Source organism: Fusarium solani, assembly GCF_023522795.1.
Source record: "Fusarium solani strain SB1 chromosome Unknown bctg00000001, whole genome shotgun sequence".
In the NCBI taxonomy this organism is placed as follows: domain Eukaryota; kingdom Fungi; phylum Ascomycota; class Sordariomycetes; order Hypocreales; family Nectriaceae; genus Fusarium; species Fusarium solani.
The window spans coordinates 784,022-804,569 of NW_027072156.1; the positions used below are offsets into that span (position 1 = coordinate 784,022).

Consider the following 20,548-nt stretch of genomic DNA (forward strand, 5'->3'; position numbering starts at 1 on the left):
TCAGTGTTCGGGAGAACTCGGTCGCCGGCGTGTTGGCACAGCCCCAGAATCATTCAACTTGCCCGATCATTTCCCACTTGCGCATCAGAACCAACTTTTTGCATGTCACCCTAATATCTCTCAAACTCCAAAATGTCTTCAGTAGAAGACGACGACGAGTCTTGCCGCTCTTTTCGTTTTCTTCTCCCAAGTGTTGGCGACACGGAGGATGTGGAGCGTTATGAACCTGGAGGGTTTCACCCCGTTCATCTGGGTGACAAGTTCGACAAAGGCCGCTATCAGGTCGCCCACAAACTCGGTGCTGGAGGCTTCTCAACAGTATGGCTAGCCCGTGACCTTGCTGAGTCGTCCTGGGTGGCTCTGAAGATAGTCCTTGCAGAGGAGTCACAGTCAGTCGAAGCCAGCGTGACTCTCACCCACCGCATCTTATCGGAATCGGTAAATGACCCGAGATTTGTCACTTACAAACGGTACTTTCACATCGACGGCCCAAATGGTCGTCATTTGTGTCTAGTGCTCCCTGTTTTGGGCCCCTCTGCCTACAGGCTCTCCCACTATCTCGAGAGCAAGCTTCAGCCGAAAGTCGCGCGCAGCGTAGCTCTCCAAGCCGCTCAGGCCCTTGCCCATTTGCATTCTCGTGGGCTTTGCCATGGAGGTGAGTTACGCGAGCTATCCCATTCAGTCTCAAAGCTAACTTGCCTATCCTCAGACCTCACACCTGCCAACATCATGTTCCGAATCAAGGACCTGGATCGACTCTCTGAAGATGACATCTACAGCCTGTTTGGCAGGTCAGACACAGGTCCCTTAGAAACCGAGTCTGGAGAGCCTGCAGGCCCAGAGGCCCCCAAGTACATCGTCAGAACCCTTGATTTTCTCTCCGCTCGGCGTGATATCATCAGCGATGATATCAGTCTCATCGACTTCGACCAAGCGTTTCTTGCCACCTCTCCCCCGACAAAGCTTCTCCCCACCCCAGTCGAATATCTTGCCCCAGAAGTTGCCGTAGGGCTACCCGGAAGCCCGGCCAGTGACACTTGGGCACTTGGTTGCTCAATATTGCGACTGAGGTCGGGAGAAGGATTGTTCTCTGCCTATGATGTCGGCTCTCCGATAGATCTGATGGTCTCCATTTACGAGGTTCTGGGGAAGATGCCATTAGGCTGGGGAGATCCCTTCTTCGACTCTGAGGGGCGACCAGGAAAGAATCTCTCCAAAGGCACGCGGATCTCAGAGCTCATAGATGAAGATACTGAAAGGCGATCAGTGGAAGAATGGATCAGCAAGATTTTTGACCAGCCGAACACTGGGTTTAAGCAGCCCATGGAGGATGGGGACTCCAAGGGCGGAGAAGAACATCCTTACTACGACCTAGACAGTACCTCCTATCCACTTTGTTACGCTCACAAATTCTGGGAGCCTTCGGCCATCAGCTTCCGGGGCAAGCATATACGAGGATGTAACGACGAGTCTAGGGCGCTCTTGGATGAGCTACCCAAGATTCCAAGCGAGGAAGCGGACCTACTGTTTGACCTGCTCTCCAAGATCTTTGTGTATGAGCCTAGTGAAAGACTGAGCGCGAAGGAGGCCCTGAGCCACCCCTGGTTTCACTTTGACGGTGGGAAATAACACGGGGGGGCGGGAGGGTTGAAGGCTACTACAGACGCGACGGTGGCAACCCAGGGCTTTGATTTCAAGAGAGTTGAACAATATAGAGCTAAATTGAGATGGCGGGAACATTTACTGCTTCACCGTAGGGGCCTTTAGTTTCATCCCGAAAACTCGATATGTATTCACACACACTGTCGCTGCGACATCCGAGAGTAGATTCAATCAGTCTGAGATAGTGGCAGACTCACACGAACCTGATATTAGTGCACCTCTACATCTTCCACCGAACTCCAAGAGATAAGCCTCTTGAGCAAAACACCAACCCCGACCCTCACGTATGCCTGAGTCTTAACAGGCGACGATGCAGCGATGACCAAAACATAGTGTAAGGCCGCATCATCAGAGTCGGATGACTTGTCCTTTCCAATGATAATGCATCGAAGGGCCACAAGCTGGTGGTATTCGGTACTCTTCAGATCGAACCGAATTCTTTCCAAGACCTCGTTTGGGTCGGCTGATGAGGAGAACTTCCTTGCCGACTGCGACTTGAGAACAGGCGTTGGATTGCTCCCGTTGGCTTCCCAATATCGTCTCTCAGTGTTGGACTTGAATGGCGACACATAGTCCTTGGTCCAATCGACTTCGTCGAACGGCGCGTCAACATACGTGATGCTTCCTTCATATGTCATCCACGACCAGGATGGCACATTCCGATCTGCCGGGTAGGTAATGCGGGCCAGGGTGCCTGATTCTGGCCTCTGCCACAGGAGACTGCGTTCAAAGAAGGCTTGGAAGATGCCATATCCGCCCCGCGTCTTAAAGGCCGACATTAACCTCTTCTCCAGACCTGATATGGCGATGGACCGATCTGAAGGGTTGGTGAACTTGAGACTCGAGTACATCTTGATCAAGTTCTGCGACAGAACGATCCGACCGCCCTTGTAGTAATCCATGATGGAGTTGGGAAAGTCTGAGTCACTTAGAAACACTGTTTGATTACTGCCGTCTGTTAGCCAAATCTAGTGAACAATATTCGTAATGAACATACTTGGCGAGCTTCATTAAACTCTCGCAGTGTACGCCGTCGCCACATTCCAGGTATACCTGATTCGAAGTGAAATGGATCGAGCGCCGTGCAAGTGCTCTCTCCTGCAGCACCCATCCTCGCTTGTTCAGAGGTGCTTCTTCCATCTCTTTGCCAAAGTTGTCGATAAACTTGCAGATGTAGGTGATAGCTCCTGAAGAGGAACGCAGCGTCACAAAAGGTCGTTCCTCTCGTCGAGTCTCCAAGAAGCCTTCAGCTGATGAACCGGCTGAGCTGGCGGCAATGACATAGTTTGCATTGCTAAAGACCTGTTGCATCCGAGTCGCTTCACGCTTCCAGTCTTCTTGGTCATCCTGGATGATACACAAGGAATCGATCCACAAGTATCGCACACTCAAGCCCCGGGCCGCCTTGATAGCATCTTGAAAGGTACGCGGGAGACGGCGAAAGTCGACTGCCTTAGCCAGGGTCTCGATGTTCTCCTTCAAGGCACGGAACATCATGCCCTTGCCCCAGCAGTGGCTAAGAGCGACATACTCGTGTGACTCCATTGCCTCGCCTGGGATCAGCTGGAGCTTTGGTTTGTCTAGTGACCCTAGATCAATGACACGAGTGGGAAGCTCTGACGAGTTAAGCCTGGCGCTAGGCAAATGCCCGTGGTTGTGTGTCTCCCGACAAACGCGTAACCACTCCTTGATGAAGGCGAACTGGGAGGAACTTCCAGGCTTGGGTAGTAGAGGGTATCCAATCTGTGCATCTGGACTGGCTGCAATGTGCTCTGTGAGACGAGTAGTTAGCGGGATTGATGAACCATCAGGGAGATGCTTGGTCAAGTACCAGGGTCTGAGTAAAGTGACAGAACTGTTGGACCATTCGGCATGATTCGCAGGGTAGAGTTGATCCGTCGGCTCATGAGCCATACGCTGTCTTCCAAGCCCAATTCCTCCGCAACCTGAGAAAAGAGAAGGCAAAGGTTACAACGCTTGGATCTGGCCTTGACGTCACCAACCAGGCTGCCATACTCGAAGCCCGGCTGCCAGATGTCCAAGTTCGAACACTTCTCGCAAAGCTTCGAGGCAGCTTGGGCAGGATGTGGGTGGGACCAGTCGGGCCTGGAGAACAAGCTATGCGCGAATTCGTTGTCGGCTTTTGAGCGCCAGGTGTCTTTGTTTAGTCTGTGTACTTGCTGGGTTTCTTAGCATTGAGTAACGTGGCAGAGAGATAGATACTCACCTCCTACTTAAAGGTCAGCAACGGCAACTTCAGATGCACTCTTATTGTTGCTGACCATCTACAAGGCGACTGGTTAGCGGCAAGTTAGTCAAAAGCCAAGTTTGCTTGTCATCTCACATTCTATCACAAACGTTAGTATCTGGGATCTGGTGAAGACGGCAGGCATAAGATGTCAACGCACATACTGCAAGATATGGTTAGCAACTATCCAGAGATGACGAAGCAGATTGTACTAACTTGCTGAGCTCTGGTAGATGTATGGACCATCAAGCTGGTATTGTCCATTCCATCGTCCAGTTCCTTGACACTGAGGTCCTTGACGCCTACCTCAAACGAGCCCTGCTTTTGCGAGAGAGGGGCTACCCTATTCTTAGGCCTCTCGGGGAGGGCGAGTGTCTGTGGAGACTCTTTCGAGGAGCGGGGAGGATTGGTTCTAGCTCGTGACTCGACTTCAGGGTCGATGAGATATCTTGGATCGTTTTCTGCATCGCGGCAAATCTCAACAAGCTTCTCATGCACTTCGATACTTGAACTGCGTTTCTCATAGTCAGGAACCAGCATGTGTAGCTCAACCAGCCCTAGCAAGCTTTCCAGAGCCGTCTCAGATGCTCGGAGGACCTGTTTGATGTTGGAGATCCACGTGCGTACTTCGGCATGAATGACGAAAGTGCCGTTCACCTCGTCCCAGAAGTGCGCGCAACTAGCCTTTCTGAAGTCAAAGAGTCGATCGTACCCGTGGAGCGTCCAGATGAGGAACTCGATAAAAACACACCCAAGAGCCCAGACATCAAAGACGCGCGGAATCTGGTCCTTGTGAACGAATTCAGGGGACAGATAGCGGGTTGTTCCTGTCATGGTCTTGGTTATCTCTTTGAGAAGAATGCGCCGCTCTGTCGCTTCAGGATGAAACTTTGCCAGTCCTACATCAGCAATGCGCAGGGTGCCTTTGTAGTCGCCTTCTTCGAAGAGGAGGATATTCTCGGGCTTAATATCTCCGTGACGGCGGTTCGCGTCATGCAAAATGCTGAGGGCGTGACAGAGACCACGCATCTGCTTGAGCATCCAGCCCATCATCTCGGGGTTCTTCAGGGGGCGTACTTTTTCCGTCTTCCAAAACTCTTTGAGATTTCCATGCTCGGCCCACGGAAACAGAAAACAACCATTCTCCTGGTTGTCATATTGGTACGAGGCGATTGGCTTGATGAGGTGCGGATGGTTGATCTTTTGGATGACGCTCAACGTGTCTTCCTCTTGGTGAAAGTAGTGGCCCATTTGGGGCCAGATGGTCTTCAAGGCCACGCGTATGGGTTTCCCATCCTTCTGTGTTCTGTTAGCAAGGTGGCGCGTTCAAAGTAGTCACAACATACTTGTGGAAGAACCTTTTGATGTGCCTCGTGTACCTTGATCTCTTTGACCGAACCAGATAAGCCCCCATGAGTCGCACCCTGTGCCCGATCCTTGTCAGTGAACGGTATGAACGGCAAGGGACAACGGTTGTGAAGCTTATACGCAAACTTCTTTGTAGTAAAAACGGGGGCCATGAAAGCCCACTGCTTCTCCAGAAACTCGCGACGATCAGCGACTCTCCACGAACGCAGCGGTTCCAGAACTGGCCCAGGGTCGGACAATTGACTCAACGACTGCAGCTGCCTCTGGCGCTTGCCATCCTTAGTGATGATTTGTTCATCCAGGGGCAAGTGTTGGTCACCAAAACCACTGCCTTGTATCTTGTCCATTGCACTGATATTTTTGCACATGACGAGGATGAGAAAAACCTTGATGGCTGGCTTGGTAATCACATAGTTGACAAGTCCAGCAACTAGCTCATCACTGAACGAGTCCATGAGCTCTGCTTTGACGGTTTCGCGAGAGGCAAGCCAGACGATTGCATCCGCTGGAATGAACTTTTTGCCCTCATTGCTATCCTGCGTAGCCTCGGAGATCTTGTCGCGGAGATCGAGATCATCCATAGGCTCGTCGAGTTCCAAGGCTTCCACGACTCCCGCAGGTGCCATGATGACTGAAGCAGGGGTAGACCGGCCCGCTACCGAAGACTCGGCCGAACCCGTTTGACAGGTTGCCTAGCGCCCGTGTCTTCACGAGATGGAATTAACGCGGCAATATCTGTTTAAATTTGGGTTAGACAAGACGATCCTGGGACCCTTTCCCCTGAACTGTCTGACATGATGCATACCTGGTTGGCTAGATTGTCAGGAAGATCCTGGTGGCCTTCCCGAGTCGGCGGCGGTTCCGGATTGTGACGTAGATAGGGCAACGTAGCACGAGAAAGCCTTGCCGGATTCTGATCTTGGCCAGGACAACGAAAATAGACAGGCCAATCCCTAAGCGGCCGACACAATGTCGAGTCCAAATGTGCCTTGTGATGGAATGGCGGTTACGAGTGGCAAGAATGGGCTGGTGTCCTCCCGCGACCAAAATCTGCCTTGCGGCCATTGCCTCTTTAAGACATTTTCTCCCCTCCATCTTTAAAATCAGGCTCTCGGTGTCTTGCCCAGCCTCAGCGGGATCATTGTACGTACTATCGATAACTCGAGGGTGATGAGAATTGCCCCTCTCTCATTGCAGATCGCTTCAGAAAACCGCGCATGCTTTGCGTCAAGAACGCCTGCATGTAAGGTATCATTCTTCGGCGGGAACTGGTCATATGAGCACGGTGGAGGCGCCCTGGCAACAGCCACAACGGCCATGTGCCAGCGTGATTCGTGCATTTTGGGACGGCGTCAGCAGGCTGTCAGTTAAGGGCTTGGCGAGGAAACGGGGGCCGAAGGGGCAACTTTGGTTCACATCCAACAGTTCCAGAGCCTGATCGCTTAGCGCCCGGCCAACTTGTGTTGGGACCGGGGTAATAATAGAGCGCAAAGTGCAGTGCATTGATTGTAATTCCATTGCCTCAAAGCTTCAGCCGAGAGGGATTGCAGCAGACTGGGTCAACGTAAAAAGAAATGTTGATTGCATGGGTGTAGATAAGAATACGACAAGACACAATCTCGGGGGCTTGTAGTTATGGGGCTTGACTCAAAAATGGAGAAAGCGTATCCGTAAAGGAATGTCCCAATCTAACCCATATTCCCATGTTCCCATATTCTACTAATCCTTCACATAAAACTCCTCTCCAAGCCAAAGAGATCCATGAAACATGCTGCTGGGAGACTTTGATGCTATTCCCTCTGTGTGACCGACGCTGAAAAGATACCATGACTGAGTGGGTGATAGGGAAAGAAGGCCAACGGGTAACCTGACTCTTGAAAGGAGTTGAAAATCAACCTCAAAATCAGTCACCCAGTGACAAGTCCTCAAGTTTGTATGGGGCGGTCTAAGCGACTCTCTGTTGTTGGCGTCGGCTCTTCAGCCCGAGCATCCTCTGTTCTTGTGTCGACGTGGATGTAGTAGATGTTGTGCTTCATCTCAACGCTGAAGGTACCGGGTGGCAGTAAGCCCCGGAGCCGTCGTTCCAGCTGTTGTGTGGTGATGAGCTTGGAGTGGATCTCAAAGGTGAATGCTTCGGCCTCTGGGACCATTTTGGTGGGATCCGGTTCGGGCGAACTGACTGGGGTATATCCTTGACTGAACCCTGATGACGGGATTAACTTGGATGACGATGCGATGTGTTTGATCTGTTTGAATGTGGATCGTTTGCTGGGTGTAATCTTGAGGATGGTTGATCTTTGAGAAGGATCCCCTGAGCCATTTTATCAATCAGGGACGAATGCCTTGCCCCGGTACTGACCAACCGCGCGTGCGTCATGGTTTGAAAGGAATTTCCGACGAGGCTTAGAGCCTCTCAAACTGGAAAAACAAGACTTGCATCTTGTGTTCCGACTTGGCAACACCTGAGTCTGCCCAAAATGGTGGCGTCCGCACTTTTACCAGGGCAACACACCATTCCCGGACTGATTTGGAACCCTGTGGCGGATGGTCCAGCTCAGCTGGGAGAGCCATGTTCCATACGCCGCAATAACCGAGTAGTCAATTGGCCATTTCCGCGGCTGAGGAAATACCCTGGCTGAGGCCTGGGGGCCAACACTCAGCCGATACTCAACAGCCTGAGACATTGGAAGGGCGGCCAAAAACGCCGTCGCCTGCGACTTCTCGACAAGGCTCTCTGTCCAGGACCAAATATGTAATTATAAGGCTGCGGAGTTCGAGTCACTCCATCAGCCATTAATCTCATTATTTTGCCATTCCGCCTGAGTTGTACGCGCTGAGACGTGTCTTATTGCACCAAGTCTTTTCAACGCCCTCGTCTCCGTTGCTCAGCTGTCGCTAGCATTCCGCCTTGCCTGCCTGCCTGCCTACGGCTGCATGCGTCAGCTCGCCGGCGTGGCGGCTTTCGCTACAAACACGTGGTGATGGCACAAGGGGCCCACGAAGAGGCAGCCGTCTCGATGCCGGGCAACGGCCATGTTGAGGCCATTGTTCCAAACGCTATTCAAAACAACAACGAAGCATCTGGCGTACCCCTGGATGACGGCACGATTAGCGAGATCCAATCTACCACTAGCAATCGGGCCCGTGCCTTGCATGCACTCTCGTACCTGGACAACGATATCAGAAGCCCTGCCGTGGTTATTGATCATTCGACCGCTGACGAGCCGAATAAACGCGTCAACAATAAGGCCTTTCGCCACAATCACAATGCTTCTCTCCTATCACCGGGTCGCCCACAGCCACCAGCCTTCACACTATCTGACTCAGGTTTATCTGAGATCAGTCAATTAGTCTTTTGCAGTATCGAATCTGTCAGCGACAGAGGTAACGCCCTTCATATGAAATGGGAGCAGTCGCAGTCAAAAGGCCATAGCTATCACACACCATCTGGGCATCCAACATCCGACCACTCATCCCAGGAGTTGCCAGGCGCAGAGATGAATGGAATCGATGAGAATGGACTTGAGCATCCAACATCGTCAACTCCTGTTAACGGAGTGGCCATGCAATCTGTCAGTGACTCTGAACATGTCAACGAGGTGACATTGCAATCCGCAGGCGACCTGGAGAACGTCGACTCTATCAAAAACAAGATTTGCTCTTCCCTTGAGCTGTCAGCATTTGACTCTAAAGATTACCTCCCCCTCGATCAGCTCCGCGAAATTCTCTCGCCATCTACGGTACGCCAAATCCTGCTTCAACACTTTGACGACTCCAAAGTCTCAGAATATGAATGCGAGGTCCTCGGCACCCAGTGTCAAGGCGGGGTCGCTCTATCACCACCGAGACGGCGCAGGATATTCGCTATCCTAGTCTCGATTAATCAAGTCAAGAGACTAGCCAAATTCATTGAGGAGGGCGTCGACGACAGTCAACTTCCTCTTCAGTTCGCCCGCATCGAGCAGAAGCCAGGGGCAAGAAGAGTGTCATATATGCCCCATCCACCAGAAGAAACCTGTGATGAGCAGGACTGCCCATGTCACAACCCACATCGACCGGACGAGCTCATTCTCAAGGAGTTCGATGTGTGGCCTTCTCACACGGCACAGGATTTCACGCTATGGCAACCTATTATTCATGTTCCATTCTTCAAATTCCCTGGCGACAAGATCTACTTTTATGACATTCATCAGGATTCTACTCTACCATTTGATCAGTATGATCTGCAAGAGACTGGTGGTTATGGAAGCGTTCGCAAAGTCACTATCCAACCCTCACATTTCAACCGTTGCGCAAACTCAAAGGTGACGCTCCATCCTTTCCTTTCCCTCATCGCCTACCTACTCTCTTCTATGAAAGAATGCTCATTCTGACTGGCTCTGACACTCTGACAGGATGAACAACCTATTTGTTTCGCCGTCAAGAAGCCTCACGTTCCCAATGTGAATGAGTACCTCCAAGAGATTGACCCTTTCGACAAACTTGGCATCGAGAACAAGGATTCCCTGTCAAACCACTTGATTCCTCTGCAATTGACCTTTAGGCATGGAAGAGATTACTACTTGATGTTCCCATGGGCCGACGGGAACCTAAAACAGTTCTGGAGCCAGCGCGTAGCCAAGCCTGAGAAGCCAGAAGAAGTCTGTTGGTTCATAGGCCAATGCAGTGGTATTGCTCGCGGGCTGAGAAAGATTCATCACCTCAGCACGGAATTGTCACAAAAGACGGTTAATCTCGTTAACGCGAAGCAGATGATTCTCGGTGGCAAGGAATGGGGCCGACACGGAGACATCAAGCCAGAAAACATTCTCTGGTTTGGAGAGTGCGAAGACAAGCGTGATCATCTCGTCATCTCCGACTTTGGCCTGACTCGGTTTAACAGCGCCCACTCTCGTTCCAAGGTCCAGCAAGACCAGATCCAGGGGTTTTCAGGCACCTATCGGCCGCCCGACTTGCACCTTGAAGATCAACCCATCTCCCAGAACTACGATGTTTGGTCTCTAGGCTGCGTGTTCCTCGAATTTCTGTCTTGGTTTCTTCTCGGCTATGAGCAGACAGTTGATGTCTTTACACAAGGGCGTATGAATGATGGACAGAAGGGAGATATTAGGGAGGACACATTCTTTACATTTGAGAATGGTCCACTTGTAACCCCAAGAAAGGCTAAGCTGAAAGACTCAGTAGTCGAGGTAATGCCGAAGCCATAATATTCAGTTCAAGACTAAACAACCTTGCAGTGGATCGAGAACCTACACAAGGCGCCTGACTGCTCTGAGCCCCTCCACGCACTCTTGGATCTAATTCAGTTCACAATGCTTTTGCCAATCTCAAAAGAGCGATGGAAGTGTTGTTCGATTGACTTGGAACTTCGGAAACTGGATTTGAACTGTCAAGACAATATTCTGTATACCCAAGAAACTCCTGGCGGTCCCAATCCCAAGAGATATACGGAACCGCCACGTAAACATCGCACGGTTCGTACCTTCCGTCCCAGCCTAAAGATTGCAAGACTAATAACATGACCCCCAGGCGAAGGTATCACCAGAGCCCCACGCGCAAGAGTTCGCAGACATCAACCCTTCACGAGATGAAGAACAGGAATCTCCGCCACAAACACCAACTTCAAGCCCCACCAAGAGAAGGGCTACCATTCGCATGTCTCCATCAACGGGAATCAGAAGCTCCATCCAAGAAGAATCGGACAAAGACATACAGCCTGACCACATGGATGATACTCTGGACGTGCTTTCTGGATCCCAGACTTCGAGGATGTCGCTCAGTATCAGCGATAGGCCTGTTCGCAAACTTCGAGGCACTGAAACCCCCCCTATCGGGCTTGACCCGGTGCAAGAGAGCATAGAGCACCAACTGGATGGATCCGGATCTCAGTTTGCCGGCATTCTTGACATACCGAGCCGATACGGTACCCCACAGGAGGCATTCAGCGATTTGTCCGACGACAACGCGTTGAACGAACCAATAACCAACGATACAAAGACTCGCACCGAAAGCACAAAGGAGGGACCAAATGGGGAACCCAGGGACGAACCCAAGGATGAAGCCACGGAAGAATCCAAGGATAAACCCAAGGATGAACTCAAGGAAGAACCGAAGGAGGAACCACTAGAGCCCAAGTCCAGCAATCATAGACCAACAGGCCAAACAGCAAGGGCCGAGGTCGCTCTAGAGCCCTCGGTGCCGGTAGGGCCTCCAGATACTGGTCGACACTTGGCTACTGATGCTACCCCAACGGTTACCCACCGGCCTTCGAGATGGCGAAAAGCCAGACAGAGAGTCCGGAACTGGCGGTATGCTGCTAGAGAGCAGCTGGATAGAGCGTTCGGATAACAAGCGAATTGATAGCACTGTTTGTCGTTATTCTTTTCGGCAGAACAGAGCATGAATTCAATGCTTAATGGGAAAATGAGCGACAAGGTCGCTGTTTGGGCTTGTATCTGGTACATGAGGTGAAGGAGGTCGTGAACATAGACGAGATAGATTTAAGTAAGTTTACCTCATGGCATACCCAAAGGGCAGATCAAGGCAACCCAATCAGAGAAATACAGCTTTCCACACAATCAAGCCATCATGCCCAATGCCGTTAGACGAGATAGATGAGATATGACTTTAGTGATTTCTCCCCTTAAAGTACCAAGATTAAGAGCTAGCTCTAAGGGTTGCCATCCCGGTATATTTGCCATTGGGGAGTATTGGGTACTGATTCTTCCCCCTTATCGTTCTATTATAATATAAAGAATCCCCATGTTCCTCACTACTCCTCAATCGTCCCAGAGTCTGAAATACGTTGTCTAAAACCATTTACACCTTCTTCCCGGCAGCATTAAACTTGGCCTGCCATTCCTGGAAGTAGCTGGTCATGTCATTGGGTACTTTCAGTACGCCAAGAGGGACTATTTCAAAGTTCTGTTGATGCTGAAGATAGTTGTGGATATTGAGTGTGACGGGAACTTGATCAGCGTTCTTTTTGGTAAGAGGCGTCCTCGCCGTTGAAGGTGGAGAAAGAGTCGTAGCAGGGGTGCTCGTTTCGCTTGCCGCAAGTGTTAGAGACTGTCATTTAGTGTAGCGTTGGGTGAGCTTACTACACGAGAGTCATGTTGAAGATGCGTGAAGATGATTGTGTCTAATTTTTCAATGGCTATATCCAGCACTCTGGTATTTCTATCAGAAGAGAGACAAAACAATTGGCAAAGATGAGGTTGAACTTGATGAACTACTGGCCTTCTTGTAGGGACCATTGTATTTATCCTCAAATCAACAATATCATGCCTCCGGGCAGGATACCCTGACATGGTGGTCTTTGAGGCTCCGGATGAGCCTCTTTCCCTTAAAATGGCACCGTTTTCCTGAGTTGAGCATTCCCTTGAAGCCCTCACGTCAGTAGGATACGTTGGCAGTCAGCGTCGGAGACCCTGTCAGCCCTATTCACTGCAAACCTCCCATCCTTTCCCAGGCACCGCCCAGGCACCGCCCAGGGTCCGGGGTGTATGAAATTATGCAGCATCGACAGGGGATATGAGATAAGAACCCTCATGAGGTACCAAGGGACAAAGAGACAACGAAGGGACATGTGCCAGTCACAGTCACGCCGTGAGTCAACATTCCCTGCCAAGGCTGTACAGTTTGACACACACACCCCCCTTGTCCCTATGAGTCTATCAAGGTTATCTTCGCCCGGTGATGCTGGAAGATGGGGACTTCGGTTATGAATGCAGCCTGGGGTAAGGAGCCGCATTGTTCAGGGTTTCCTGCACTCCCGCCATCCGACATGGCTTTATCCCATCCTTCAGCTGAAGCTTTTAACGCTAAGCGTTCAGGCAGAGATAGTACGTCATTTACTTCGCATTCAACAAAGGCACGAATTGATCAAAAATGAACCATCTTTTGGCCAGCAAAACAAAAACTCTCATAACTTCATTGCTCCATTGCTTCATAGTCTGATCCCGCAACTCTTATGTGGACGAATTAGTTACAATTTCGAGTTCCAGCCTCTCCCGCATCGTCGTCCCTATGCTCACTGCCAAAGACGGTCGAGTCTTGGGTGCTCAAGTCCTTACTCTCCCTGTCAACCACTACCCATTCCCTCCTCTGTGCCACTCCAGATCGCCTCGTCGAGCGATGAGGTGGATACGGTGCCTCCGGAAACCGTGCCCGAGGACATGACATCTCTTGGTGCACCCTGAGGTTGTCACTGCGGCTTAGCCACGTGCCGCAAGCTGGACAGCGAACTCGGTAACGGTGAAGGTGCTTGTTTTCGATGTGCTTGCGGAGGTAGTGGGGATATTTCTCCCTTCTGCCTCCGGCGGGGCGGTAGTCGCAATCTGGCCACTGGCAACTGAAGTCTTCCTTACCAACAGCCTGGGCTGTTACGGCACTGAAAGCTGCCGATATTTGAGCCGGTGGGGATGTCGAGGCAGAAAGATGTGCTGTGTTAAGACTCTGCTGTTGTGCAGAGCCAGGTGATGTAGTGTGCCCAAGTGTCACCGTGGCACTTGGGGCCTCGGAGTATGCAGAATCCCCAAAATCCTTCCGCGTTTGACTACTGATGTGACCTGAACCGGCGGATGAAATCTCCTGTTGACAGCCAGAGTGCGCCGGAGGGATTGAGAAGCCGCCACGATTGCTCATAAAGCCCATAGCATTATCCATGACATGATCTGTGAGTTCCATGTGTTCCACGCTGGCAGGGATTAGAATAGAAAGCTTGTCTGCATCTGTGACAGAGGTTGGGATATATACCTCCCTCTCCAGCAGCTCTTCCTCTTCTGTGCGAATACGCGAGTCTTGAGGTGTCTTCAGCTCTTCGTCGTTCAAGTTGATGTTGGCTGCAGTCGAGTCTTCATGGGTTGCTGTTCCTGTCGAACCCTTAGAGTTGAAACCAGCAGCATCTTGAGAAGGGGCTGGTTCGTCTTCTTCCCCGTCGATGTCCACGTCCAACCAGCGCAGCGACTGGAAGGCAAGATATCTTAGGTGGCTTGCAAAGTGCGTGCTCAGGTTGTCCCTTTCAGCCACTTTCATAGAAATCTCAACGTTTGCCTTCTTTCCAGCCTTCCACTCTTCCTGCCATGGTGGAGGCCCACAAAGGGGGCAATCGTCCTCACCAATTGGGTTGAACTGCTTGCATCCTGCTGTAATCTTAGAAATCTCCATTGCGTCAAGAACTGGATGATGGCTGGCTGGAGTATTTTCGGATAGATGACGAGACAAGGCTGTGTCTGTTGGAAAGTAGGACTTTTCTAGTTTGGGACAACGAGGACATGCCCACCTGGCCCGATGGACATATCGAGGCCAGTCGAAACGGTGCTTCTCTTCCATGTGGGATTTCCAATCATGGACAGTTGAGAAAGATGGTGAAAAGTCCCCGCAGTGCTCAGAAACACATACATAGGGTCGTAAATCTGCATCTACGTGTTTCCTTTCATGTTTTAGAGCTTCAACTATACCTGTGCGCGCGTGAGGAGATACATACCTCCATTTCGCTTCATCTTTGACAACAAATGTAGGTAGGAGAGCCTGACAGAATTTGCAAAGCGTCTCTCTTTGTCCCTCTAGAACACTCGGCTGGGTTGGGTAGAGGCCTGATGGAGGCGGGTTCCTCGAGTAGACACTGCTAACGTCTTGCTGGGAGGCACCACTCTGTTCAGGAAGATTCAAATTCTCAAGGAGGTGCGTGTCGAGATTTCTGATAGAGGGTTGCGTCGAGGAAATTTGACTTTGGATCTCAGACCATGGATAGGTATTTCGGACAGCTTGATCTTGACTCGCTGGCTCGGGCTCAACGATGATTGGTAGTGGGGGTACGTTCCTGGGCGTCCGAGGCTTTGCTAGCTTTTTCGAATGTTGCCGCTGGTATAGGAGCCAGTCTCTTCGGTAAGCTACTGATTTTGCTAGTTGCAAATGAAGAGAAGCTGGGGCCTTGGGGAAGTGGTACTGGGTTGACCCCCAAGAAGCCGGCTGGCTCTCTCTTGTTGGCGAATCTCCCGACGACCTGTACCTCATCGGCTCTGGGGTCTCCTCTTATCATAGCGGCCATGCGGTTGAGGCGGTCTATAGCCCCTTTTATCCCATACATCGGACCCTTCTGGCCTTCTGTCATGGCCGTCGGAAGAATGGTCTCAGGTTTGTTGATTGCTAATGTGTTGTGTCAGTCAAACATCAGGCTACTATAAGGGATCATACCGTAATCAAGGTTTCGTTTCAAGACTTGAAGCATAAGTAGAACAAGATCCCTGACTTCTGGGGCATGCCTCAGACGTCGATCAAGAGAAGACATTTTGTCGGCGTAAACTCCCAGATTGCTTGCCCACGACATGAACCTAGTCTCATATTGGCTCACATGGGGCCCATGGGATCTATCCTCCCTGAGGGAAGTAATGAAGAGTTCTTTGCATTCCACCGCTAGAGTGTAGATGTCAACGGCTTGGTCGGCCTGACCAGACTCGAGTTCGGACCCCATGGCTGTGCGTATAACACAACAACACTAGAAGCTCCGTCCTTGTCGCTCGAGCATGAACGGCCGTCTCTTTATAGCGCAGCGATGGGCGTTAGCAAATCTTGCGGAAACAAGGTTGAGCGGAGGCTGGAAGTTGGGCCGACCATGCGGAAGATGGATGCGGGGATTTGCGCTCGATTATCCATTCCTTGGTGCGAGCCTGTTAGTGGATATGTAAAGCTGCTAGAACGATGGCAGCAACGATACCTTGACAAGATCTGCGCTACGTCCCAGCAAGCATAGTTTCGGCGCGAATAGGGGCATTGAATACTCCTTTATTATTAAAATCACCCCTTGACAGCCCATCTTCTTAATCAAGCTCCCTTTCCGTCTCTCTGGTTTGTAGCATGTTAACAGCCAGAGCCTGTTAGCGAGGTACTTGAGGTCTCTTGGCATACAAGGCTGCGGCCGCAAAAGCCCCAACAGAGGGTGAGGCATTCGTCGGCAGAAGTGGTTTCTCCTTAACAAGAGGTTTTGGAGGATTAGGTAAGATTGCGAGCAATGCCCCGCCTCAGCCGCAAACATTATCGAGATCAAATTGCGCTCTGACTGAGGTGCTTGCCCACCTGCGCCATGAGCTCTGACCGAGTGAATATGGTGCCAGACCCGTACCACTTTGCCAGTGAACTGGCCGGGGTAGAAGAACCGCCACCAGATCAAACTAAGACGACAGCCAGCTACGACCAGGCCACCATCGACGAGCAGAATGACCATGATTTTCTCACCTTCGAGGCTGCAATTCCCTCGCTTTCCAGAGCCTTTAATCTACTCGATGAGGCTGAACAGGGGCAGGTTTTCGAAAATCAACAGGCCCTAGGAGAAGACCTAGATACTGGACCTTTGGCTCGCATCGAGGCTAACCTAGCCTACCAACTCAAGCGGTTCGGCTCTCAAGTACGTGGTCTTCTTCTCATGACCAACATATACTGAGTACTCTAATAGATTCCAAGTCCCAATCAGAGCCAGGTGCCATCTGGGCTTGATCACGGGAGAGTGACAGACGATGTCGACTATGCTAAATCCATGGCCGAGTCCAACACGCTCGACCCAAACTTGCAGCAAAACCTCGTTCCCTCTGCTCGAGAGTTTAGGGAGGAAGTTATCACAATGGCAAAGTTGAACGAGATGGCCTCACAAGTAGGAGGCCATAGCGATGTGGGTTCCGGTACTGATTTCGGCCGTACCGATCTATGGACAGATTCTGGCTGCGCGTCTCTGGGGAAAGACACAGTACCAACCTCTGTGGGGAATTCAAGTTTGAAACAGCAACGCGACGGATTTGACTCCTCTCAGCTATTCGGTTACGACGAAAATGATGCCGCGACAGTGTATACAGACGCCGACAGTGTCCCTGAAACTTTCTTGGAAACGTACAAGTTGGAACTTTCCAGGGCCATCTTCGAAGCTGTTCGTCCCCACGTCTCTGATACCGAGCAGCTAGAGTCTCTGAGCTCCCCTTTGCCAGCCTTACTGGAGTCTTTTGCTCTTCGTCTAGGCTGTCCCAGCTCCAGCACAGAAGAGAGGAAGATCATGTACTTTGTTCACAAACACAGGAAGTCCGTTCACCCCCTCCAAGCTTGTTGCCGCCAAGCTAATAATTCCATAGTCAGATTGCAGATCGGTTTGATGACGCCATAAAAGATACAGCAGAGGAAGATCCAACGCCCTCGGCAGCTGAGAATAATGATGATCAAGCAGGGTGGGATGTCGGGGAGTGGCTGCAGGAGGTCATGCCATACACTCATGACAACGGTTACCAGGAGATACCAGGCTTGAATCCAGAGATGGAATACCCGAGGCTTGAGCAGGAGGAGGAGGAAGAAGAACATCCCTCTCTACCGGACAGCCGAGGTTACCGCGACGCTGTCTTCAACTCGGTCGCTTACAGTTGGTTGACGGCCGCTCTTGTCAAAACGCTAACCATGGCTCCAGTTGAAGAAGAGGACATGTGCGCTGATCTCCGTGAAAAGATCCAGGCTTCCTTAGGCCGAACACGAACTATCAGTAGCCGTTCGCCATCGAAGAGGCATGCAATGGCTTTTACTGCCGAATGGGACCCGAAGCTGTTTCTGCGCGAACAATTTCCAGATGAATCAGACACTGGTCGTCTTTTCCGTCAAGTTCTCACTTTAACTGGGTCCGCCACTGACGCTCAAGCTCTTCCCTGCGCCGAATATTTACTACAGACGTGGCCGACAACAGGGTTGTCGATACTAGAGATCGTAGAAGATGCATTGGTAACGGGAATGGAAGTTTCAAGTAGGTTACGTTCTGCAATATTGCCACCTTTCAACATCGTTTTCAGTGCTGACCGGGGCTTGTGTAGGAGAGCTCAAGGACAAGTCTCTTGTCAGTTGCCTTTTCGACCACTCTGAACTGCATGTCAAAGTCGAGGGAACTGCAGATTCCATTGCTACAGTGGCAGAGCAAATCATCTGGCTTGGTGCATCCCTTCGTCATTCATGTTCTGAATCTGGTCTTGCAACATGCCGTCCACAGATCCGAATATCTGGGTCAACAGCAACAGGTGCTCCACCAAACTGCCACATCGAGTTCAGCGTTGAAGAACACAATACCAGCTCGCAAGAGTCTGGTGACGGGAAATGCTGGCATGGGATTTTTCAAAATCCCGTCGTTGTTGGGGGCTACCCAATTCCACGGAGAACTCAATACAGCTCAGGTCTCGAAATACCCCTGAACGTCATGGCAGGGTTGACAGGTTGTCCACGAATCAACCAGTACATGGGCCACCACTTTCTCAAGGGGTTCTCCACCGCACTTGTACCTACTAAGAAGATGAAGGACGCAGTTCTTTGGCATCTCTACTACTCAGAAGATGGCAGTCGACTTCCGTATCCGGATATGGAGCCCATGGACCAGGTCAACATTTCTCTAGGCGAGCTAACGCAGGCACGTCACATTGTTGGCTGGTGCTCTAAGGCCCAATTCTTTGCGGGTAAGTCTTGACACCGGAAAGCTGTCTCTTTTTTGGACGAGGGTGCTAACAACGCCATTCAGGTGCGGCAGGGATGAACTACAATATCGAGCTTTCACAGCTTAAGCAGCCCGGGCGAGAGTTTTCCCTGGAGAAGGTTAGTTTTTCTGTTGGCCAGATCGTGACGGGCGGCCTTCAGTTTGCCATCGGCCGCAAGGATGAACCCGTACGAATCACCCGTAATGGATACGAGAGAAAGTTGGCATGGCTCCAAAGGAAATACGTCACACTTTGGGATGTGGGTGAAAAGCGTGGCTGGCTGGTCAATGGAAACGCAGCCCTCTTACACCTCCTAAGAGCGTCACTCGAATACTACAAAACAAACGAATTCAACGCCGGATTTTTGTTCCAGGAGGAATTGTTTGAGGAATCCTCGAGTCCTCTCACACTCGGCTCAGTTCGAGACGTTCTCTTGAATCCTATCAATCAGAAGCTTCAGTTATATTTGAACGAGGAGCGTTCATACACGGAGACGAAATTTTTCCCGAGTGGGAAGAGTGAAACAGTCACCAAGACAATAACCTCCTGGACAACGGTTAAGGATCGGGTTGAGGAGCTGTATGAGACTCTAGAGAAGTTGATTGACCACAACGTTACGTCGGAAGCCTCTTACAAGGGAAAGAATGCCAAACCACGATTCCATGACCTGCTTCAGGGCTGGGAGTTCTCGGAAATTGCAACGGATCAAGACTCCTTCGATCTCAAGTATGCCAAACTACCCCTGGACTTGATGAGCTGGGTTGAATTCACGAGGGCGATCCCGGCCCTCACATTGTTTGGAAAGGGCTTTGGGGACATCATACGAGCTTCGCCACCGGCGACCAATTGTTGCCAAGGCTGGGAAGTTGTCCCTACGGAGAAGCATCTCCTTTGTATCAGTGTCGCCGATCTGCGAGCGATCATCAAGCTAACCGGTGGCAACCTGGGGACCAATCCCATCAGAGCTGCCCCCGGCATCCTATGGAAGAACCCATTCAATGACAGCCCGTTCCATACGACCTGCCTCTGTGCGACAAGGCGCGAGGCCATGAAGGGAAAAGACCACCAGTGCATCCAGGAGCTCGTGTCCACCACGGCACATGCTGTGTCGAGCATGGCCCATTCTGCTTCCAGCTGGTTGGGTTTCAGCCCCTCACCTGAGTCTGTGGTGGATATTCATCTGACTGAGCACGACAACGGAGCTGTGATATTCGGACGACGGGCGGAATGGAAGTTCTCACGAGATACACCAACAGCCATTGAATCCACTGATCCGGAATCCTCCCAAGCTGGAGCACTAGGGTACAGTAGCACTTCTGGTGGATCCAACGTCGCCGAGTCTTTCAGCCCGTCATTGCCAGCTACGCTCCAAGCCTCTGATACCAGGGGCCACAACAGCCCAGTGACTCTCTCTGCCGTTTCCGGCGAGATTCAAGTTTTGGGACCTACTTCTACTGTTGATGAACCGGAGAGTGGCAGCCAAACTCCAGACTCACCTCAAGTTGCTGGGCTTGAACAGAATGACCCTCCCAGCGAAGTCTTAGGAAGTTTAATTCAGGAAAGCTCAAGACCTAAAAGAATGTCATTGATGCGCAAGGTCACTAAGTCTATTGCGAAGAAATGGAGGGGGCGAAAGTCGGGGGATCCCTAGAGAAAGGTTCCATGTCTTTATTTTCTTTACTTATGCATCTTTGACTACCTATAACAACATGAGTCTGTATCATTCAATTCTATATAATGCCGTCAAACATACCGAGTTGTTTTTGTCCTGGCCTTCAGTACCCTA

General features: G+C 51.1%; 7 protein-coding genes across 7 annotated transcripts; 3 read left to right on the plus strand and 4 right to left on the minus strand.

Moving 5' to 3' along the window:
• Positions 1–132: 132 nt before the first annotated feature.
• Positions 133–1,629, plus strand: MRS44_002356 (uncharacterized protein; the record flags this gene model as incomplete). Its single annotated transcript, XM_046273059.2, has 2 exons — positions 133–655; positions 710–1,629. The coding sequence occupies 2 exons, from the start codon at positions 133–135 to the stop codon at positions 1,627–1,629; spliced, it is 1,443 nt and encodes a 480-aa protein (XP_046126931.1).
• Positions 1,630–1,871: 242 nt separating this feature from the next.
• MRS44_002357 (uncharacterized protein) lies at positions 1,872–5,904 on the minus strand (the record flags this gene model as incomplete). Its single annotated transcript, XM_065622789.1, has 5 exons — positions 1,872–2,610; positions 2,660–3,434; positions 3,494–3,842; positions 4,127–5,209; positions 5,257–5,904. The coding sequence occupies 5 exons, from the start codon at positions 5,902–5,904 to the stop codon at positions 1,872–1,874; spliced, it is 3,594 nt and encodes a 1,197-aa protein (XP_065478861.1).
• Positions 5,905–7,203: 1,299 nt separating this feature from the next.
• On the minus strand, positions 7,204–7,428 carry MRS44_002358 (uncharacterized protein; the record flags this gene model as incomplete). The annotated part of the gene is made up of 1 exon (XM_065622790.1): positions 7,204–7,428. The coding sequence occupies one exon, from the start codon at positions 7,426–7,428 to the stop codon at positions 7,204–7,206; it is 225 nt and encodes a 74-aa protein (XP_065478862.1).
• Positions 7,429–8,259: 831 nt separating this feature from the next.
• MRS44_002359 (uncharacterized protein) lies at positions 8,260–11,626 on the plus strand (the record flags this gene model as incomplete). Its single annotated transcript, XM_065622791.1, has 4 exons — positions 8,260–9,582; positions 9,673–10,467; positions 10,516–10,752; positions 10,808–11,626. 4 exons carry the CDS (start codon positions 8,260–8,262, stop codon positions 11,624–11,626), a joined length of 3,174 nt encoding a protein of 1,057 aa, XP_065478863.1.
• A 471-nt stretch (positions 11,627–12,097) lies between these two features.
• On the minus strand, positions 12,098–12,392 carry MRS44_002360 (uncharacterized protein; the record flags this gene model as incomplete). The annotated part of the gene is made up of 2 exons (XM_065622792.1): positions 12,098–12,326; positions 12,379–12,392. 2 exons carry the CDS (start codon positions 12,390–12,392, stop codon positions 12,098–12,100), a joined length of 243 nt encoding a protein of 80 aa, XP_065478864.1.
• An 869-nt stretch (positions 12,393–13,261) lies between these two features.
• MRS44_002361 (uncharacterized protein) lies at positions 13,262–15,752 on the minus strand (the record flags this gene model as incomplete). The annotated part of the gene is made up of 5 exons (XM_065622793.1): positions 13,262–14,511; positions 14,681–14,694; positions 14,766–15,124; positions 15,291–15,427; positions 15,476–15,752. 5 exons carry the CDS (start codon positions 15,750–15,752, stop codon positions 13,262–13,264), a joined length of 2,037 nt encoding a protein of 678 aa, XP_065478865.1.
• Positions 15,753–16,361: 609 nt separating this feature from the next.
• On the plus strand, positions 16,362–20,413 carry MRS44_002362 (uncharacterized protein; the record flags this gene model as incomplete). The annotated part of the gene is made up of 5 exons (XM_065622794.1): positions 16,362–16,682; positions 16,731–17,344; positions 17,395–18,047; positions 18,094–18,744; positions 18,807–20,413. 5 exons carry the CDS (start codon positions 16,362–16,364, stop codon positions 20,411–20,413), a joined length of 3,846 nt encoding a protein of 1,281 aa, XP_065478866.1.
• Positions 20,414–20,548: the final 135 nt, after the last annotated feature.